Source organism: Hemicordylus capensis, chromosome 3 (assembly GCF_027244095.1).
Source record: "Hemicordylus capensis ecotype Gifberg chromosome 3, rHemCap1.1.pri, whole genome shotgun sequence".
NCBI lineage: Eukaryota > Metazoa > Chordata > Lepidosauria > Squamata > Cordylidae > Hemicordylus > Hemicordylus capensis.
This window is the reverse complement of record NC_069659.1, coordinates 186,843,646-186,865,366: the sequence shown is the minus strand read 5'-3', so window position 1 is coordinate 186,865,366 and position 21,721 is coordinate 186,843,646. Positions and strand designations below refer to the sequence as shown.

Below are 21,721 nucleotides of genomic sequence, written 5' to 3'. Positions count from 1 at the left end.
TGAAGCTTTATTTGTATCTATGGATGTTTGCAACTCAGGGAGTGCCTGCAGTAGCAAAAAGGTATGCTGCATACATTTTCCTGGAAGCCACTGAGTATATGTTCTTGTCAGACTACTTTTGTTTCTTTTTCAACTTTTTAAAATTTACTGTAAGCCCGCACCACCACCACCACCAATTTGCAGTAACCACTACTTTATTTTTAGATGGCCTCATTTAACTGCTAGCTTATAGGCACTTGTCCAGCCAAGTTCAGTATTAGAAGAGCAATTAAAACCAAACTATTGGAATGTTACCAACACAAATTAAACAGTTATCCTTTTTCTTCTACGGCAAAGGGATTTGTAACTTTGGCATGCAAGCTTAGTACACAGACTCATTTAATTGTTCATAACAACAGTCATGAATGTAGACTGTTGGAATGTAGAACCAGTGAGTTGGAGGGAAATAGACACTGTAGGAGCTCCTGAGGAATCATTGCACATGAACTAATCACATTGGCAGCATCACTGCAGGCACTACTGCCACTCCATGTCACCATTTCTGAATGGTGCCACTGCTTCTATGACTTAGTGTTGCATTTTCTTTCAAGAAGATTTTTCTCCCTCCCATACCCTGTAGTTACGCAGAATTTGAGAAGACTATTTTAGTTTCAACAGTTTGGGATCTAAACAATCTGGATCATGATCCGTTGCATTCATAAGGAATGGGTTCTGCGCCTGCGCAGGGACCTCGCAGGTAGACTAACTAGCTCTTCATGACACCCACTCTGCCTTGCACATACTCTGTGCTTCTGTGGAAATCAGCACTTGCGGGCGCCATTTTCTCAGTTTCTATTTGACCACCAAAACAGATAAACAAAGAGAGACATATTGATTGATTGGATTATTTACTGCTTAAGATTATTCAATAGCCCAACAGATTGGATTGGTGAATGCACATTTAAATTGCTGCCCCGAGGCAAAAGCCTCGAGGCACTCCCTGCCAACATGAACTTTTAAAAGACATTTAAAAGATATGTTGAATGCCATGCGAAGCTACCTTCTTTGGATTATCATGAATTGTGCTTGCTGTGTTTGGGAGAGCAGCATAACACCAAAGCGTGTAAGATCTGCTGCTCGTTCTCAAGACAAACAATGAAAAATAGAGCCCTCCATCTGCGTGCGGCATTATACGATCAGGTGTTACGGCCGCCGACAACAAGGCCAAGCTATCCCTTGACATCAGGGACATGGTCAGGCTCGACATCGGGCTCAATGCTGAGTGTGCACAGATCTTCAGAAACGCAATCTAAAACCGTTGCTGAGGCAGCGGAGCCCATTTTTAAGAGACCTAGAGAGGTCTCGAAGTTGTCTCACTAACAGAAGGAGAAGAAGCGAAAGCACGCCTCTGGAGAGGAGGCCGGATCACCACCACATAAGAACCACTGCAGCAAGACAGGGAGCAGAACACCTTCCCCGACTACGGCACAGGCGTTTAGCCTGCCAACAGAAGCGGAGAAGTCGATGTTCACATCGAGACGTACTTCTTCCTTCCAGACTCTTCCTGGGAAGGAAACCTATCAGAACTCTTCAGCCTTTTAAACAGCTCAAAATATATCATTCAAAAGCAATCATTAGCTAACTGCTATTTAGCTAGCAGCAACTTGCAACCACTGCAAAGTTTCAAATTAATAGCAACAAGAAAGGGAAATGAAATCATTTATTACTCCTGAAAGCCAATTTTATACAGTTCTTATGCCTTGAGACTGCTTTCTAATCTTATTATTTAAAAAATAATGATCCAGTCTTAAGATTTGCTTCCTCCCCCCCCCCCCCGCTTTTTTTAAAGCCAACCTATCAGGACTTAAATGCGTTGGTTTCAAACTGGTTTCAGCAAAAACTCATTAGAATTATATGCTCCATCTGTTTGGCTCATCAGGAGCTTTGTAAAAAGTGGTACTTTAAATAAATCAGTGATAACTATGTGAAATACTCCATTAATGATTGTTTTTCTGCTTCCTCTTTTTTGTCTTCACAGTTAAAAAAACATACCAAGGAGTTAGCAGAGACTAATGGCCATGACGAATCTCAGGCAAATGTAGGTACAGCTTTGTATTTTCGTATCATGTTCCTGTGTTTGTTATTTGCACTATGAAATAAAAGTTACTTCAATGAATTAATGATGTAGGAAAACACCCACTTTTCTTTAGAGTCATAGACTTACATTCTAGCATATTTATTTCAAGATAAATGAATTGAATGCTTAAATCTACCTTGTGGAATTAACCAGTCTTAGGTAAGAAATTGCTTCCTTGCCGTGTTAAATTTGTCATGGCAATGCTTTCTCATGTTTCTCATTGCTGAGATATTTATACATAAATAATCTAGAAATGTGAGTAATGGAGCTCACTACAAATAACACTTTCAGCATTGAATCTTCAGAATCCGGGGGATAGAGCTGTAGCTCAGTAGTAGAGCATCTGCTGAGATGTTCACAAACCTGTTTGGAGGCCCTTTTATGGTTTGAACACAGGGCCGGTTTGAAGTTCAAAGGTCCCAGGGGTGGCGCTTTAAGGGTGGGGGAGGGTGCACTTAGCCTCCCACCACTTTCCTCCCGCCGCCGTCATTTTTTCATAAAAACCTTTGGGGTTGCCCTCCTTGGCTGGAAGTGGCCAGAAGTACCGGGTGCACGTGCGCCCGGGTGCATGCGCACCTGGTACTTCTGGCCACTTCTGGCCAAGGAGGGCAACGGGGCGGCAGGGAGATATGCTGCCGCCCTGAAGGTTTTTATGAAAAAATGACCCCTGCCTGGGAAAAGTGGTGGGAGGGGTAAGTGCACCCTCCCCCGCCCTTAAAGCGCCGCTCCCGCTACTTCTGAACCGCCCAGGCACGGCTCCGTACACATCCCTATGGCTTAGTGTGCAGAATGGCATAGCCACCATTGAAGCAGTGGTGGGGGGAGGCCTGGACCCCTGGTCTCTGGGGACTGCCTGCTGGCCGCTCCTACCCCTACTCACTAGCCATTCACCCAGCACTGGCCGCATTGCTAAGTTGGCACAGAGTTGCCCAATCCCAGCAAGAACAGTTCTGTCCTTTAAGACAGGCCTATTCTTGCACTGGCATGGTGACATCAGTAAAGGAGATGTGCTAGTCTCTTTATGACACAACAAATGACTGCAGTGCCTTGCTCATAAGAATATCAGAAGAGCCCTGCTGGATCAGGCACGAGGCCTATCTAGTCCAACATCCTGTTTCACACAGTGGCCCACCAGATGCCTCTGGGCAGCGCACAGGCAAGAGGTATGTGCATGCCCTCTCTCCTGTTGTTGCTCCCCTGCAACTGGTATTGAGAGGCATCATGCCTCTGAGGCTGGAGATGGCTCACACTCATCAGACTAGTAGCCATTGATAGACCTGTCCTCCCTTGAATCTGTCTAAACCCCTTTTAAAGCCATTCAAGCTGGTGGCCATCACCACATCCCATGGCAAAGAAATCCACAGATTAATTATGTGCTGTGTGGAAAAAGTACTTCCGCTTGTCGATCCTAAATTTCCCAACCTTCAGTTTCATGGGGTGACCCCTGGTTCTAGTGTTGTGAGAGAGTGAGAAAAATTTCTCTCCGTCTACACTCTCCACTCCATGCATAATTTTATACACTTCGATCATGTCTCCCCTTAGTCGCCTCTTTTTCAAGGTAAAGAACCCCAGATGCTGTAGCCTAGCCTCCTAAGGAAGAGGCTCCAGGCCCCTGAACATTTTGATTGCCCTCTTTGGTTGCTCGCTCTGGCTGGGAGTAGAGCAGAGGGCTGTGGAGGGAGGAGCCCAGCTGAACTGAAATGAAACTCGAAGAGTTACTCTGTTGTGTGTGTGTGGGGGGGGGCGCGGATATGAAGTTTAGAGGAGAGGCCAAAGAGTCCTGAACATTAAACTATGCTATTCTATTAACATTCATGAATGATTGTGTCTTTTCAGTACAGTTGACTGAGATTCCTATTGATTCTAATTTTTAGTTTAATTAGATTCATTTCCAGCTGGTGCAGGTTGTCTTCACCTTTTGAAGCAGAACAGACTTCATCTACATCTAACTATTCAATTATAGGCATATTTACTCAGAATTAAGTTGCACTGGCTTACATGTCCCACAGCATAATGTGAGTGTTGGGCTGCCTGCACTGGTGTAGATCTGTAACGCACGTGGCAGTGGTGCTGTGCAAGAGGACAAAACAAGAACCACTGACCTCTTTGCACTTCGTACGCCACTTCTTTTCTTCCTAGTGGAAGTAGCACAAACCATGCAATTGCACAAGAGGTCAGTAGTTCCAGAACTCTCCTCTTGCACAGCACCATCGCCACATGCGCTAGAGCCCCTCAACGGCAAGGGCAGTTACGCAACACCCGTGTTCCTCTGCAGGACAAGTAAGCCATTGGGTTCAATGGGCCTTGCTTCTCAGTAAGTGTGCATAGAATTGCGACACATTAAATGGCTGCCTGGAGAGAATCTATCTAGGTGGTCTCTAAGATTCGACACTGACTTGACAGCACTTAATCAATCAATGCAGGCCTCGGCCATTTCTGAGTAAATTATCCTGTGTCTGTAGATGAGAAGGAAGCAACATAAGCTCAGAGAAAGAAAAATGCCTCCAATTGTTTGTTTGTTTTTTAAGATAATGTGTCTATAATGACTTAAACACTATAAAGTGTTTAAGAGGATGGCAAAGTGTTTAGGAAGAAAGAGAAGAAAACAGAAACAGATAAATGCTCTTCTCTACTTTCCCCTCCACTTTTCTAAAATGTGGTTTTCTTCAGTCTCCAAGGCTGCCCTACCATGAAGTTGGTTGAGGTGATCACGCCAGCAGTAGATTTGTTGCCCCTGCATTCCTCTCTTTCCAGCTTGCAGAAGGAAGAGGAAGCACATCAGCTGCCCCGACTGGCTGACATGCTCTCTGAAGGGGCTGGCTAGCTCATTCACCACTGGGGTGGGTGGATGGGTAGGAAGCAGTAGGCAAGAGGAATACCCTTGCTCTCCTGCTTGTCCCACAGCCTCAGTGCTGGCCTGCTCAGGATGATCACCTGTCCAGCTTTCTCTTTCCTGTTTGGCAGCCAGGAGATCACACCATAGGATTACCTGATATATAGACACACCCATGCACGCACGCACGCGCACGCGCACACACACACACACACACACACACAGACTTTCATATAAAAAACTGATTATTTTATTGGCTGCTCTGAGAAGAGCACCTAGTTTCCAAGTTCCCTCCCTGGCATCTCCAAGATAGGGCTGAGAGAGATTCCTGCCTGCAATCTTAGAGAAGCCACTGCCAGTGTATGTAGACAATACTGAGCTAGATGGACTAATGGTCTGACTCAGTATATGGCAGCTTCCTATGTTCCTATTGTTCTTAATGTAATATTTTAAAAAACATTGATGCTTGATGTGTGTTTGTGTAATATTCAATATTCAGAGGAGAGCTGGTCTTGTGGTAGCAAGCATGACTTGTCCCCATAGCTAAGCAGGGTCTGCCCTGGGAGACTTGATGTATGAGCACTGCAAGATATTCCTTTCAGGGGATGAAGCCACTCTGGGAAGAGCATCTAGATTCCAAGTTCCCTCCCTGGCTTCTCCAAGATAGGGCTGAGAGAGATTCCTGCCTGCAACCTTGGAGAAGCCACTGCCAGTCTGTGAAGACAATACTGAGCTGGATAGACCAATGGTCTGGCTCAGTATATGGCAGTTTCCTATGTTCCTATGTTTCCTGTGTTTTGCCCTGACCACCTTGAGCCTCTACACTTTAAAAACACTGCCAGTGGCCCTGATCTTGTTTCTGCTCTTCAGCATCTACCTGAAACAGCTGAGCAAAGCTGCTCAGAGATTTGGACTGCAGAGTCATTGGTATGCTGATGACACTTAGCTCTATCAGACTTTGCTGGGTGTGCTGCCAGTCTAAGGGGTGGTGTTCGGCCTGTTCTTGATGGGGTTGTGTAATGGATTAAAGCCTTTTTCTCAGGACCTTGGCCCACTTCTTCAGACCCAGCCCTACCTTCTGCTCAGTGGGTGGAGGGATATTTCATGGGTGTTGAGTGAGCTGAAAAAATCGGAAGATGTGAACAAGGTGGGAGGATAGGAAAAGTAACAGAAGAGGAAAGAGCTGGAGCTTACTCAACACAAAAATCCGCAGTCCCACCAGTGGAATGCCATGGTTCTTAGCTAGTGTATAATTGGGAGAACTTAATTATCGTTTGAAACTGTATTTCAAATTCAAGCAAATACATTGTAGTGGATTAAAGTCTTTGTCTCAGAGCACCTCATGTGAGGGAAAGAAATGCTGAATCCTCCCTGCTGAGCTGCCTGGCTAGGCTTCTCCTAAAACTATTCTGTCATATTGGTAGGTTCAAAATGCTGCCACCACCACCCCTCTTATCAACAGAACTTAAACCTCCCTGGGCTTGGTGAGGAATTCCAGGGAAATCTCTCTTTACCTTGGCTCTTAGACAAGTACAAAAATCTTCCACGTGCAAGCCTACACGTGGCAAGAAAACTGAGAGTTGCTGAACAGTTGAGGACGTGTTTGCACCAGAGAACCACCACCCCTTCCCCCACCCCTTTCCTGAGTTAAAAACCAACTCAGAGAGGCTTGTAAAAAGAAAAGAACTAAAAAAAGTTTTATTCAATTAATACAGACAGCTTCCATCTGAGGCTTTCTCAGCTTTTATATACAGTTAAAAATACTTAGTAAGTTACAAAAATAGGTTGTCTTTATGCATGCTTAAATATTTATAGAGTCTTTTGCAATGCCCTAGGTAGGATGGGCGTAGGCTAGTGTTTCTTATTTCAATTACATTACAGATAAATAATAATAGAGCAATATCAGAAATATGCAGAAGCACACACACCAAACAAATATAGCTTCCTTGACACAAAGTCTGACTAACCAAACCTTTCCCTAAATTAATCTTCCCGAAGCCAAGGCCCAGGCTTCCTTTCCTTGAACTCACCAGACACCAGATGAAAATTCAGTTTCCTGCCCTTCTGTCTTTCAAGGATCTGCAGAGTTATTCTCCTGCAGCCAAGCTCCATGGCTGCATGTCCACCTGAGTACCTCCAGCCAAATTCGTCTAACAAAGAACTCTCTTCATCCTGGCAACAGCTCTCTAGGTCCCACCCACCTGGTGTGCTGATTGGCTGAGCCCTGGAGTTCACCAGCCTGTCAGTCAAGACAGGGTTCACTGCTGGTTAACTCTTTAGGTGGAGGGGAGTCTGTTCACTACAGGTTGCACATCCCCTAAAAGTTCAGTTTTGTAGTTTGGGAATGCTCCTCAATCTAGGTCTTTTCCTGGAAGCTCAAGTGGTGCCAGCGATCAGGAGTACTTTCTGTCAGCTTCAGCTGATCCATGAACTGCAATTTATATGGAAAGGTCTAACCTAACCACAATTATCTATACTTTGTTTATCTGTAGGTTGGACTGTTGTGATGTGCTCTAGGTGAACTGCCCACCAAAAGATTTCAGACACTTTCAGTTGGTACAACATGCAGCGGTTAGGGTTTTAACTGGGCTGCTTGTTGGGAGCACATCACTCCAAATTTATATGCTCTGCCTTAGGTTACCAATCAGTTTCCCAGCTGAGATCAAGGTTCTTGTTATGACTTTTAAAACCCTGAACAGTTTGGGAATGAAATACCTCAAGGGTTGCTTCGATTATTCTTACATGGCTATCGTCACCTAAGATCTTGCTCCAGGTGCTGATTCCCTTGGATGTATGTCAGTCGTCATCAGGAGCAGGGCCTTTTGGTTGATGACATTAACTCTGTGGAATTGTTTGCCCATGGAGGCTCAATTGGCCCCTACTTGTACACTCCACCTGTGGTATTAAAACCTGATTTGTTCATTCTGCCTTTGGGGATAGGATGATGCTTGGGGATAATTTTGGGTTTTCTTTGACTTTGGATATGCTTTTATTCTAGGTGCCCTTTTCAGATGTTTTTATGATGTTGAGTTGTTTTATATTGTGTGTTTAGAATGTGTCCCCCACCCCCTTCTGTTAACTGCCTTGGGTTGCCTCTGGTGAGAAACACGGGATATAAATGCTTTAAAATAAATTTTTACAATGTCTTCTCCTCTGTGTCTCTAGAAGCAGGTCATTTGTAACGTTTATGTAGTGTTTAGTTCAGCCCTTCACCTTACACAGTCAGTGTAATAATACAAATCTTGGAAGAATCACTCAAACTGATAAAGTTTGGGTCCCAGTTTTTAGTCTACTGAGAGAATAACTTAATCTTTATGGAATTATATAGACTCAAATTAGGTGAGCATTTTTTTCCACTTGGCTGCTGACTGACTACTTCCCGAGGCTCTAATAACTGGTCGGGTTGCTCTTTTGAACAAGCACAGTTCGGTCCTCTACTCTCAAACTGCACTGTTCCTGTTGCTGTTCCTCTATTTCTTTGAGTTTAGGTGATAATGCAGTTTATTTGGGCAGGTTTAGGCCACTGCTCCTGTTTGAGTTGATCGTGGAGGTCTAGCTGTGCTGCTTTCTGGAAAGAAAGTAGGGCTGCCAAGAATTTGGACAGGGCTTGGTTTAAGCTTGGTTTATGGGCTTACCGTGCCAGGTGGACTTATGAAGTATAGCAGGCATTCAAATAAGCTCTGTAAGAAATCCTTACATTCCGGATGAGCTGTTCCAGCAAAAGGAATGCAGAGCTTGTAGGTCATGCTGGGATCACTGCACCTCATCTTTCAGACTCATTTGTACTCAGGAAGACTGTACACTCTGCTTGTGTGCTTTTCCATGTATGACAAGGCTTACTGGCTGAAAGGTGTCTCTGAAATGAAGTTCCTACTAGTCCTGCTAAAAGCTAGCAAACTATTTAGGAACTCCAGGTTTCTAGACTGCTTGGGTGCATAGAAGGATCTGGTGGAAGCAGTGGCTGTTTCACACCTGCACCATTTATGGGTGCAGCAGTAATGGGAATTTAGGGCTTTTGCATAGCTCCTGGTCCTTCTTTGTGTCCCCAGTCTTCTCTTCCCACCCCCACCTTACAATAATATGTTCTGTAAAATGTGGTGATAGCCATGGGCTTAGATAGCTTGAAAAGAGAATTAAACACATTCTTGGAAGACAGATCTACCACTGGTTAAATGGAACCTCCATGTTCAGAAGCATTGTGCCTCTAAATTGAGCTGCAGGGCTGGGGAGCAAACAGGAGAGGACAGTCTCCTTTGTGTCATGCTTAATAAGGTGCCCATACACACCTGACTGCCCAGTGTTGGAAATGTAATGCTGGACTAGAGGAGCCCTTCAACTCCCCCTGAAGGATTGTCCTTACGTTCAGTGCAGAAATGTCCAGTTTTTTCAGAAATGGTTTTATTCATTTGTTTTTTTAAAAAACCCAGTGATCCTGTTATAATTAAAATACTATATGAAAGATCTCTCTTGAGTAAGTGATGAAATTGATAATCAAATTTACACATGCTATAAATAATAATAATAATAATAATAATAATAATAATAATAATAAAAAAGACCAAAATAATCCCAGTGGTAATTGGCGCCCTGGGTGCAGTTCCAAAAGACCTTGAAGAGCACCTCAACACCATAGGGGCCACAGAAATCACCATCAGCCAATTACAAAAAACAACTTTACTGGGAACAGCCTATATTCTGTGATGATATCTATAACAACAGCAAAAACATTGACAATAAAAATCTGGCATCCCAGGTCCTTGGGAAGGACTCGATGTCTGGATAAAACAAACCAGTCAATAACACTTGTCTGACTCTGTGAATAAATAAATAAATAAATAAATAATTCGATTTCTATACCGCCCTTCCAAAAATGGCTCAGGGCGGTTTACACAGAGAAATAATAAATAAATAAGATAGATAAGATAAGATAAGATAAGATAAGATAAGATAAGATAAATATCATACAGTTTTAGACAACACGCACACTTTTCCCCATTAGATTGAGAACCTATTCAGTTCATACATGAAACCACATTTTAAACAGTCTTACTAAAGATAAATAGCCTTCAGTCTTTCTGGTCTCTTTTAGTTTATTCTCCTTCTATCAATAAAATTCAGAAATGGTAACCATGTTACCAGAAAAGTATCAACAATTTAGCTTTTAGGGTTACTTTGATGTATTCCAACCATTTCTATTTAACTACAACATCCCAGATTTTGTCAAACCAAGATCTTATTGAAGGAGGGTTTTTTGTTTTTCCAGCTCCTTGTAATGACAAGTTTTGCTAGTGTAATTAGTTGTAAAATCAAAACATTTTACACTACCTACCAATTTTAGATCATGGAAGTAACTTTTAAAAAAATTACCTTTGAATCCATTTGTAACTGAATAGTCATTCTCATGCTTATATTTATTACACCTCTCACCCTAGTCCAATAGCTCCTGAGGTCAAATTTGAATATCTAAGGTAATATTTCTCATATACTGTGAGTCATGAAGGTCAGAGGAGTTCCCCAAGTGCCAGTGGCAATGGTGGCAGATTTATCCACAAGGCTAAAGCAAATGATACTTGTGCTTCATCTGGACTCCAAGTCCACACCAGGAGGCTTTACACACAGGGCTTCTACCCCGAATCTCCTTGGAAAGAGAGTGTGTGTGTTCACATACCTTCCAACTTACCCTGAAGTCCCTTTGAGATTCTTGGACCCACTCCACACACAAATCGGGCTTTGTGATGTGAAGTATAGCTTATCTCTATGTATTTCTGGATTTTTAAAATGCTGGTTTTTTGTTGTTGGTGGTGGGTTTTTTAATAGAATTTTTTATTTTTTATTAATGAGCGGATAAAGGAAAGATACAACAAAAGTGTTCAAAATACAAGAAATATTGAACATTACAAATTGTTATCAATATTGGAAAAAGGAGAAGAGCAGCAACCTCTTCCCTCACTTATCACCGGACATAATTAATTTGGTAACTGAATGAAGAAGCAACCTTACATTTCATAAGTACAGATAAAAATGAGAAAGAACCATTTCTATTAAAAATGCCTAGTTAACAAGAGAAAAATAAAAATAAGTCCTGTATATTTATATTAAAAAGAGCTTTCAAAAATAATAAAATATAAGTGTATGTATATTCAAACAAAATGCTGCTTTTAAACTACTTTTTCTGAAAACGCCAGAGGAAATAGGGAGAGGCACTGAATAGAATCATTAGCATGATAAGAGGGATGCTCTCTTTAGAAATGTAGATATTGTTTTTTAGGAACCTCTCCTCACCCTCATTGGCTAGAAGGAAAATACAGACGCATGCCATGTGAACTTGTTTCAAAACAAAGCCCGAGAGCAGAGGGGAGGGGCTGCTTCCCTCAATGTCATGATTGTAGTTCGAAGTGGCTTTGCTCAACATTTACCCCGAAGCATGAAGCCATGTGCGAATAACTCCCAGTGGAAACGTCATTGAAGTTTTAGGTGCTAGGCATCCTCCTCCTTTTTTCATCACTTAAGTGAAAGGGAAACAGAGATTCAGGTAGGGATGTGCATAAAACCGGTTCTCCCGGTTCGGTTCGGGTCCGGACCGGGTCCGGAGCGGACCGGGGAGGTTCGGTTTTGGTTTTGCCGGACCACCCCCCCGGTCCGGTTCGGTTTCGAACCGGTTCGGATCCGAACCGAACCGGTTCGGATCACAAAAAGTGCCTGGTTTTGAAGGGGACATTGTGTTCTACCTGCCACCCAAATTTCAAGTCGATTGGACCTTCCTCTGATTTTTTACAAATTTTTTTTAAAAAAATTAATTCTTGCCCATAACTCACAATGTGGAGCCCTTAGGGGCAAAAAAGCTGGGGTGGGTGGTAGCCACCCATGGGTGTCCTCCACCCCAAAAATCCCAAGGCAATTGGTGGCTCCTAGTATTATTGGTGAATTTTTGAAGAAAATTTTTTTTCCATTGGCTAGAATGGGGGTTTGGGGCTGCCCCAGACCCGCCTCTGTGGGGTGGCAGCACCCCCAAAGTGGGTCCGGGGCCATGGCAAAAATGCCCTCAGTCCCTCCCTGCAATCCCCGTAGAGATAGGAGTGATGGTTCTGTTTTTCTGAGGTGTTCTGAGTGAGTGTGGATTCTGTGATAGCAAATGAGATTTCCAATGAGACACCATGAATCCACTCTCATTTGCTATCACAGAATCCACACTCACTCAGAACACCTCAGAAAAACAACAGAACCATCACTCCTATCTCTACGGGGATTGCTGGGAGGGACTGAGGGCATTTTTGCCATGGCCCCGGACCCACTTTGGCGGTGCTGCCACCCCACAGAGGCGGGTCTGGGGCAGCCCCAAACCCCCATTCTAGCCAATGGAAAAAAAAATTTCTTCAAAAATTCACCAATAATACTAGGAGCAACCCAACAATTGCCACCCCATCTTTTTGGCCCCTCTCTCTGGGCGCCCTAACACGTAACACCTAGTCAGTCCATCTTAATGCCTACCTACTACCACCACTCCTATCCAAGCAAGTAAGAGGAGGACACTCAGAGAGACAACACCCACTCTCTGATCTAACAAAAAGGCCACTGCTGTGCTGCCTGCCAGCACAGCAGCAGCAGCGGAGCAGCACACTAAGCACAAGAGCAGCACACACAGAGAAGAAGCAGGAGGCGGAGCAGCAGAGCAGCAGACCTGCCGCTCTGCATGATGGGTGATGTGACGCCCAAAGAAACCACCGCCTCACTCAGTGCCTGCCACTGACTAGGCCCGACAGACAGAAGCCAGCCAACCTGCTCTGCTCTGCTCTGCTGCTCCCCATGGATGATGCACACACACCCTACATCTGCATCCAAATTACCAGACCAGACCAAGTGCGCAGAGTCAGCACAGGCCAGCAGCCACCAGCCCAGCAACAGCAACAGCTACTACTGCTACCACCACAACCAGTGTTGCCGCTACAATAACATTCCCAGTCCAGTCACGCGTGCCACAGCCTGAGCCTAGCACACAGCCAACAGCTGCTGCCAGCCAGTGCCTGGCAAGCCCAGCCAACATGAGGAGGAGAGAGCTGACAAGTAGACGGCGCACGCACATCACCAACCCATCACGACGGCGCAACTGCAAGGGGAGAGGGCACAATTACAGGCAGGAGGAGGAGGAGGAGGAGGAGGCGGGCGAGGCAATCCTAGCACAGATTTGAAAGTTTAAAATCCACCAGGACATCCTCTAGAATCTAGACTTCTGTTTTTTCTACCACCAGCTGTAGTGTCTAGTTAGTCAGTGTGCTGTGCAGCTGAGCTGAGCTGAGCTGAGCTGCGTGTGAGGAAGGGTGATTGTAGCTAGTTCTTTAGTTTCAGCAGACTGAGCATTGAGCATGGGCAGTGGCCTTGGGAAGCAACACAATTACACTACACTCACCTGCTGCTGCTGGTTCTAGAAGTTGCCTCTTCTCGTCTTTTCACCTCTTCGTGTGTGTGTGTGTGTGTGTGTGTGTGTGTGTGTGTGTGTGTGCAGTGAGTGCATGCCTTTTGCCTTACTGGAAAGAAATGCTTCTCTGGTCCACCACCACATATCTGCTCAAGGACACAGAGGCCCAAGGCAGAGGTGGTGGCACCAGTGTGAGTGCATGTGTGCTGGTGGTGTTTGCCACCACAGGTGTTTTGTGTGTGTATGTGTGCGCTGCTAGCTAGGAGGGGGGAGGGAGGCAGGGAGGGAGGCAGGGAGGCAGGGGGGAGGAAAGGGGAGGGGGAGAGGGATGTAGAGGGGATTGAAGGGGGGAGGGTCCAGCTCAGAGTTGGTCAGCCACATATTTGTGCACACACGTGCTCACGTGTGTGCTTCGGTGGGAGAGACCAGACTCATCATCTGCCAGACCGGGGTTGGGGGCAGGTGAGGCGGTGGTGGGCTGGAAGGGAGGGAGGATAGAAGGTGGTGAAGAGGAAGGGGAGAGGATGAGAGGGGAAGGATGGAGGGAGGCATGGGGTGGAGGAAAAAAAACATGTAGACAGACACACACCACACTACACACAGAAAGCATCCACACACAGAGACAGTGCTAGGCATCCATTCACACAGACAGACAGACAGACAGACACACAACAGGAAGAGACAGACTGAGCCTGCACCACACACACACACACACAGACCCAATTCCCCCCCTGCACAGTTATCAATCAATATGTTGTGTTGGCAGCCAGTTCATTGCTATTCTGATGGTTTTGGGTTTTTTGCCATCAGCCAACATCAACAGTGACCACAATCAAGATGAACATAAGATGATAATAATTCATTCGTTTCATTTGAAAAAATCACCCAATCATTTTCTCCATGTAAACCAAGCCCCCCACACATGATTTCTGGCAACATTTTCAATAAAATCAATTCATTTGGCATTCATCATTTTGTTCTCCCTCTGTCACCTTTTTTTCTTTCTTTTGCATAATTTTGAGGCTTGATTTTGACATGGGGTTTTTAAAGAAAAAATTATTTACATGTTTATTTACATACAGTATTTACATATCTACACTGCATTTTAGAACGTATACCCGCCGCTGCCGCTAAGTCTAGTACTCCGTGGGCTGTGCTACTTTGGGGGGGTGTGCCGTGCCCACGCCAGGTCCCCAAATGCTGACAGGTGGATAGATAAAGGGCCTGTGCTGGTCAGCATTGGGTTTCTTTTTAGGTGGGCGTGGGCATTGTAAACATCTGGCCAGTCGCAGCACTACAACTACTACTACAACTGCATCTCTGTGTGGGCACACTACACGCTGCGACTGGCTGGCACGGCTCAGCATCTGTCACGTCAGCTCAGCTAGAGATGGAAGGGGGGAGGGTAGGGATAAGCACAGAGGTCGAGCCAGGCAGGTGACCAACCATGGGGCAACCCACGGTAATCACTCGCCCGGCTCAAACTCCAGCTTGGGGTAGCCCAACAGGGGGAGGTTCACCTTAAGGAAGACCAGCTGCTCCACCAGACCAGGGTCCAAGCGGGAGCGAGAGGGTGTCACCACGTCCCCGGCACGTGAAAACACCCGCTCGCTCTGGACACTGGTTGGGGGGCAGGAGAGGAGGCGCACAGCCACCACCGCCAGGTCCGGCCAGACTTGGCGGCGGCTCGCCCAGAACTGTGCGCAGTCCACGCCGTCTCCCTCCACAGGCTCCTCCAAGTACTGCGCAACGCATTGCTCAGCACTGGAGGGGGGCCTGGCAGGTCGAGCCTCCCGCATACCAGGCATGGCGCCATAGCAGAACCGCTGAAACCACTGGGCGGATCTCGAGTCAGTAGCAAATGGCTGCTGCGATGGCGCCGCCTGGGATGCCGCGCTGCTGGACTGGGAAGAGGGAGGGGAAGGGGAAGCTGACGCCGGCTGGCCGCCCATGCTGCTGCTGGGTGCGGGTTGGGCCGCGAGGGCTGCCCCCGCACCACTACCAACACCCTGGTCTCTGCGGGCCCTAGCGGCCTCCTCCTCCCTAACCTTCTCGACCAGGATGCCCTTCCACCTGGGCAAGTCGTCGGCACTCACGGCATTGCCCTTGAGGGCTGGGTGACAGAGACAAGCGAGGACATACTCCTCCCTGTCTCCCAGCACATCAACGAGCCGCTTGTCAACCCCAGACCTCAGCCTCCCAGCCAGAGCACGACCCTCTGGCGTGGTCAGAGAGATATGGAGTCCACCCATCAGCTTCTCGAGACCAACAGCTGTGGGCAGCGCCTGGCTCAAGGGAGTGGTGTCGCCACACAAGCCCTTCGTGGCAAGCTGGAAGGGCTCGAGTGCCGACACCGCCTCGGACATCTGCTTCCACTCTGCGTTCGAGAAGTCGCAGACATCCAAGGACTCGTCCCTCGCCAGGGCGACAAGGGCTCTTTCCTGCTCCAACAGGCGCTGGAACAGGAGGAAGGTGGAGTTCCACCGCGTCTCCACATCCGTAGGGATGAGATGGCGAGGAAGGCCAAGGTCATCCTGCTTCTGGCGAAGCAGTCTCCTGGACTTCTCGCTGCGGTGGAAGTGGGCGGCCAGCTTGCGGGACTTATCCACAAGCGTGGCCGTGGCAGCAACAGCAGCTGGGATGGGGCGGGCCCCCTTCTCCTGGGACGCCTTCAGCTCCTTAAGGCCAATGGCGTCCCTGACGGTCAGATGGAGCGTGTGTGCCATACACCGTATGTTCACACAGTCCATGACTGTCTCGACAGCGGCGGTAACGTTGGCTCCATTGTCGGTGACAATGAAGCCGCGGGAGAGGTGTGGACACCCGCCAATCCACTCTATCTGGCGGTCGAGTACGGCCGCCACCTCCTCCGCGGTGTGCCTCGTGTCCATCGTCTCCACGTGCAGGACGGCCCACCTGTGCCGTAGTGCAGCGGGAGCCACGCCGGACCCGGAAGCATCGCCCGCGGAGGTCCCCTCACTCTCCGGTCCCCACCAGTGGGCAGTGAGGGCCAGGAAAGAAGCGTGCATCCCACTGACACTGGTCCAGAGGTCAGTCGTGAAATGCACGCTTGTCCCAGCCGGAGCTGCACGCAGCTCGGCCGACACGAGCTCCCTGCACCGGCGGTACAGGGAGGGGACCACGTTCCGGCTGAACGTGGTCCTTGAGGGGATGACATATTCGGGAGCCAGGTATTGGAGAATCCGGTGGAAGCCGTTGTTCTCGACCACCTGAAACGGCTGGTCATCGGTGGAAATCATCTCCCCTATGAGGCGGGTGAGGTGATGATGGTCCACGCGAACAATACGCTGGCTGCCCGAGGACTGCGTCCACCGCTGGACGGGCAGTGTAGCCTGCCTGCTGGCTGGCACACTGCCGCTGCCCGCCCTAGTGGCAGATGCACAAGGCTCACTAGCGCTGCCAGCCTGTCCCCTGAGACCTGGGTGGTGACGCTCTAGGTGTCTCCACATAGGCGTCGTACCCAGGTGCGCAGGGTCCCTTCCACGGCTGACAAGCATCCTGCAGTGGACACAGCGGGCATGGAATGGGTCATCTTGAGGGACCTCAAAATGCACCCATGCACCACTGCCCTTGGCCTCCTGCGCCCTGGGCGCCGTCCTAGGCCGTTTCTCGCAGGGTGGCTGCAGTCCTAGGGGGGGGGCAGCCGCCGCTGCCTGCCCACTGCTGCCACCCAACCCGCCCCTTCCGCCCTCCACAGCGGAGGAAGGGCCCGGCTGAACTGGCATCGGAGAGGCAGGCCTCTCCTCCACCACCTCGCCAGACCGGTCCCCACCAGAGTGTCGGGCTTCACGAGGGGGGGCCCCACTGAGCGGCGAAAGGATAGGGGGAAGGGGCCCCAGAGGGAGGGAGAACCTGGCTGCATCGCTGCCAGCCGTACGGTCCTCACCGCCCTCTACCTGCTCTTCCAACTCCACAGTCTCCTCCACCTCAACAACTGGCGGTAGCTCAGCAGCACCTGGTGCCGCCGGCGAGGAGGGACCCGCCACAGCCCTAACGGTGCCTCTGCCTCTGCCGCGATTGGTGGCAGCAGGCGTGGGGAACTGAATCCTGCGCACCAAAGATGGGGCCGGAGCAAAGAATTCTCCAATGGGGAGAACTGGGGTGTCCTCAGGCTCCCCGCGTCCTCTCCCTCCCCGTGCCGCAGGCGCACCCCGCACCTGGCCTCTCCCACCTCTGCCTGCCAGCCTTGAGCGATCCCTGCCCGCCACACGGCGCTCAGACATGCTGCTAGGTCAGAAGGAGGGAGACTTTAGGAGGAAGGCCAGACAGGGTCAAAAAAATAATTTGGAGGGGCTTAGGGGCCAAAAAAAAGGCAGCTGATTTGGAGGCGGCGGGGGGGAAGTTTGTTTTCAAAAAAGGAAGCCAATTGGGGGGAAAGGAAGACTTTTTGATGGGGGGGGGAAAGCCAATCGAAGTGAGGGGGAGGGTGTCCTTTTGGGAGTCAACCACCAAGCCAATTGGGGAGATGGGTCTGGGAGGGGTTTTTTTTTGAAAAATAGGGGGTTAAAGGGTGGAACCCCGGTGTGGGAGGGTGGCACGGGCAGTTGGGTGGAGTAGTTGTGGTGTGGGTGGCAAGTTTTTAACTTTTTTGGGGGGGGAGAGTGGATGGGGGGAGGGCACAGCACCTACCGGGGGTGGGGGAGGGATGCAGTCAACGCTTGGGAACCTGCAGATCAAAGGAGGAAACCCTTATTTAGTGAACTGGAACACAAAGTGTGGGTTCTGGGGGGTGGTTCTCAAGTAATGCTCCTGTGGGGGGAGCATCAAACTCAATGCAGCCTATTTAGTGACTCTAAATTGCACACAACCAAAACCAGAACCCAGTCACACCAACACAGAGGTTGAACCCACCCACTCTGTGACTCTGCCTGCCCAATGCCATGGCAAGCAAGCAGCAGCAAACACTTGATGGCAGCCTCATGGATTGAACATCATGATCATCATCATACGTGTGTATTGGCCCAGCATGTAGTGACAGCATCAGAGCCCAGCCAGGACCCCACTCAGACTGCCCCAGAGGCAAGGAAGCACTCTGGCATGGCATGGGCCCAGCATGTAGTGGCAGCATCAGAGCCCAGCCAGGACCCCACTCAGACTGCCCCAGAGGCAAGGAAGCACTCTGGCATGGCATGGGCCCAGCATGTAGTGGCAGCATCGCATCAGAACCCTGGACCCCACTCAGACTGCCCCAGAGGCAAGGAAGCACTCTGGAAGGCACCTGTTCAAAAACCACCTGCAAGACGCATGCAATGCAACGCAACACACAGCAGCAATTTCTTTATTGGGCATGGGCATGAAGACACAAGTTTTACAACAGTACATCTCCTCTCCAAGGTTCCCTCCCTCCTCCCCACACCCAAATGCATTTCAGAATAGGGGTGTCCCTATTTAAAACCGCCAGCTAGGGAGAGAAAGGGGCAACAAAAGGTGCACAATCGCACACGCACTAACCCCTCTTCTTCCGGTCCTTCTCCTGCCGCTCACTGCTGGTCACGGATTCGCCGCCGCCAGCCAGCCACCCTGGGCTGAGACACAGCAGGGCGGCCGCACGAGGCACACAGGCAACCGGGGTAGTTCAACAACGATGGAGGGGCAGAAGTGAGGAGACAACACTATTTGTGTCGCTCAACTCACCCCCAAGCAGAGACAAAATCAACCAAAAACTATAAAAAGAAAAAAAAAACCGATGGCAGCCGCCAGGTGGGTAGGCTACTGTGTGCGGCTGCAGCTGTGGGAGAGGAGGTGGAAAATGAAGGGGAGCAGAGAGAGAAAAGACTAAGAGAGAGAGAGAAAAGAGAGGGGGGGCAGGGACAAAGAGAAAGAGAGGAGAGAGAGAGAAAAGAAAGAGAGAGAGAGGAGAAAGAGAGATGATAGAGAGAAAGAGGAGAGAGGAGAAGCGCAGCGCAGCAGGGAGGGGGGATTCAGGTGTGGGGGGAGGACACAGCAGTAGTAGCGGTCCAAAGAGGTGGGGGGAGCAGAGAGGGTGTGTGTGGTTGGGGGCTAGTGTGTGGCAGGGGGCCTGGGGTAAGTGGAGAGAGTCAGGGGCAAGGAGAAAAAAGGGTTGCGGTTGGGGGAGCAGAGAGGGTGTGTGTGGTTGGGGGCTAGTGTGTGGCAGAGGGGTGTTGGGGGGAAGGGGAGGGGGCAACAACAAACAGCAAAGGAGAAACTGGAACAACTCGGGCAGCAGCAGCGATTAGGCTGGATGGGGTGGTTGGGGGAGGAGCTGGGCCTGGGCTAGGGTCTGGGAGGAGGGAGGGTGGGGGGGGCAGGCAGGGGGGGGAGGAGGAGGAGGAGGGTAGCAAAATATATAAAGCAATGAAGGGGAGCAGAGAGAGAAAAGACTAAGAGAGAGAGAAAAGAGAGGGGGGGCAGGGACAAAGAGAAAGAGAGGAGAGAGAGAGAAAAGAAAGAGAGAGAGAGGAGAAAGAGAGATGATAGAGAGAAAGAGGAGAGAGGAGAAGCGCAGCGCAGCAGGGAGGGGGGATTCAGGTGTGGGGGGAGGACACAGCAGTAGCAGCGGTCCAAAGAGGTGGGGGGAGCAGAGAGGGTGTGTGTGGTTGGGGGCTAGTGTGTGGCAGGGGGCCTGGGGTAAGTGGAGAGAGTCAGGGGCAAGGAGAAAAGGAGGTGGGGTGGGGGGAGCAGAGAGGGTGTGTGTGGTTGGGGGCTAGTGTGTGGCAGGGGGCCTGGGGTAAGTGGAGAGAGTCGGGGGCAAGGAGAAAAAGAGGTGGGGTGGGGGGAGCAGAGAGGGTGTGTGTGGTTGGGGGCTAGTGTGTGGCAGGGGGCCTGGGGTAAGTGGAGAGAGTCAGGGGCAAGGAGAAAAAGAGGTGGGGTGGGGGGAGCAGAGAGGGTGTGTGTGGTTGGGGGCTAGTGTGTGGCAGGGGGCCTGGGGTAAGTGGAGAGAGTCGGGGGCAAGGAGAAAAAGAGGTGGGGTGGGGGGAGCAGAGAGGGTGTGTGTGGTTGGGGGCTAGTGTGTGGCAGGGGGCCTGGGGTAAGTGGAGAGAGTCGGGGGCAAGGAGAAAAAGAGGTGGGGTGGGGGGAGCAGAGAGGGTGTGTGTGGTTGGGGGCTAGTGTGTGGCAGGGGGCCTGGGGTAAGTGGAGAGAGTCGGGGGCAAGGAGAAAAAGAGGTGGGGTGGGGGGAGCAGAGAGGGTGTGCGTGGTTGGGGGCTAGTGTGTGGCAGGGGGCCTGGGGTAAGTGGAGAGAGTCAGGGGCAAGGAGGAAAAGAGGTGGGGTGGGGGGAGCAGAGAGGGTGTGTGTGGTTGGGGGCTAGTGTGTGGCAGGGGGCCTGGGGTAAGTGGAGAGAGTCGGGGGCAAGGAGAAAAAGAGGTGGGGTGGGGGGAGCAGAGAGGGTGTGTGTGGTTGGGGGCTAGTGTGTGGCAGGGGGCTTGGGGTAAGTGGAGAGAGTCGGGGGCAAGGAGAAAAAGAGGTGGGGTGGGGGGAGCAGAGAGGGTGTGTGTGGTTGGGGGCTAGTGTGTGGCAGGGGGCCTGGGGTAAGTGGAGAGAGTCGGGGGCAAGGAGAAAAAGAGGTGGGGTGGGGGGAGCAGAGAGGGTGTGTGTGGTTGGGGGCTAGTGTGTGGCAGGGGGCCTGGGGTAAGTGGAGAGAGTCGGGGGCAAGGAGGAAAAGAGGTGGGGTGGGGGGAGCAGAGAGGGTGTGTGTGGTTGGGGGCTAGTGTGTGGCAGGGGGCCTGGGGTAAGTGGAGAGAGTCAGGGGCAAGGAGGAAAAGAGGTGGGGTGGGGGGAGCAGAGAGGGTGTGTGTGGTTGGGGGCTAGTGTGTGGCAGGGGGCCTGGGGTAAGTGGAGAGAGTCAGGGGCAAGGAGAAAAAGAGGTGGGGTGGGGGGAGCAGAGAGGGTGTGTGTGGTTGGGGGCTAGTGTGTGGCAGGGGGCCTGGGGTAAGTGGAGAGAGTCAGGGGCAAGGAGAAAAAGAGGTGGGGTGGGGGGAGCAGAGAGGGTGTGTGTGGTTGGGGGCTAGTGTGTGGCAGGGGGCCTGGGGTAAGTGGAGAGAGTCAGGGGCAAGGAGAAAAAAGGGTTGCGGTTGGGGGAGCAGAGAGGGTGTGTGTGGTTGGGGGCTAGTGTGTGGCAGAGGGGTGTTGGGGGGAAGGGGAGGGGGCAACAACAAACAGCAAAGGAGAAACTGGAACAACTCGGGCAGCAGCAGCGATTAGGCTGGATGGGGTGGTTGGGGGAGGAGCTGGGCCTGGGCTAGGGTCTGGGAGGAGGGAGGGTGGGGGGGGCAGGCAGGGGGGGGAGGAGGAGGAGGAGGGTAGCAAAATATATAAAGCAATATATATCAAGAGAACACAAGCCAGAAGTTAAAAAAAAAAAAATGAAAAGAAAGACTA

The 21,721-nt window shown here is 50.0% G+C and overlaps 1 protein-coding gene across 15 annotated transcripts in view; it reads left to right on the top strand.

Moving 5' to 3' along the window:
- The window catches only part of ENOX1 (ecto-NOX disulfide-thiol exchanger 1), a 577,422-nt gene that overhangs the window by 520,002 nt on the left and 35,699 nt on the right, over window positions 1-21,721 (top strand). For all 15 annotated transcript variants that reach the window (XM_053307424.1, XM_053307429.1, XM_053307433.1 and 12 more), the window contains one exon: window positions 2,018-2,077. In XM_053307424.1, the coding sequence (XP_053163399.1) occupies window positions 2,018-2,077 (60 nt within the window). The remainder of the gene's footprint in view (window positions 1-2,017; window positions 2,078-21,721) is intronic.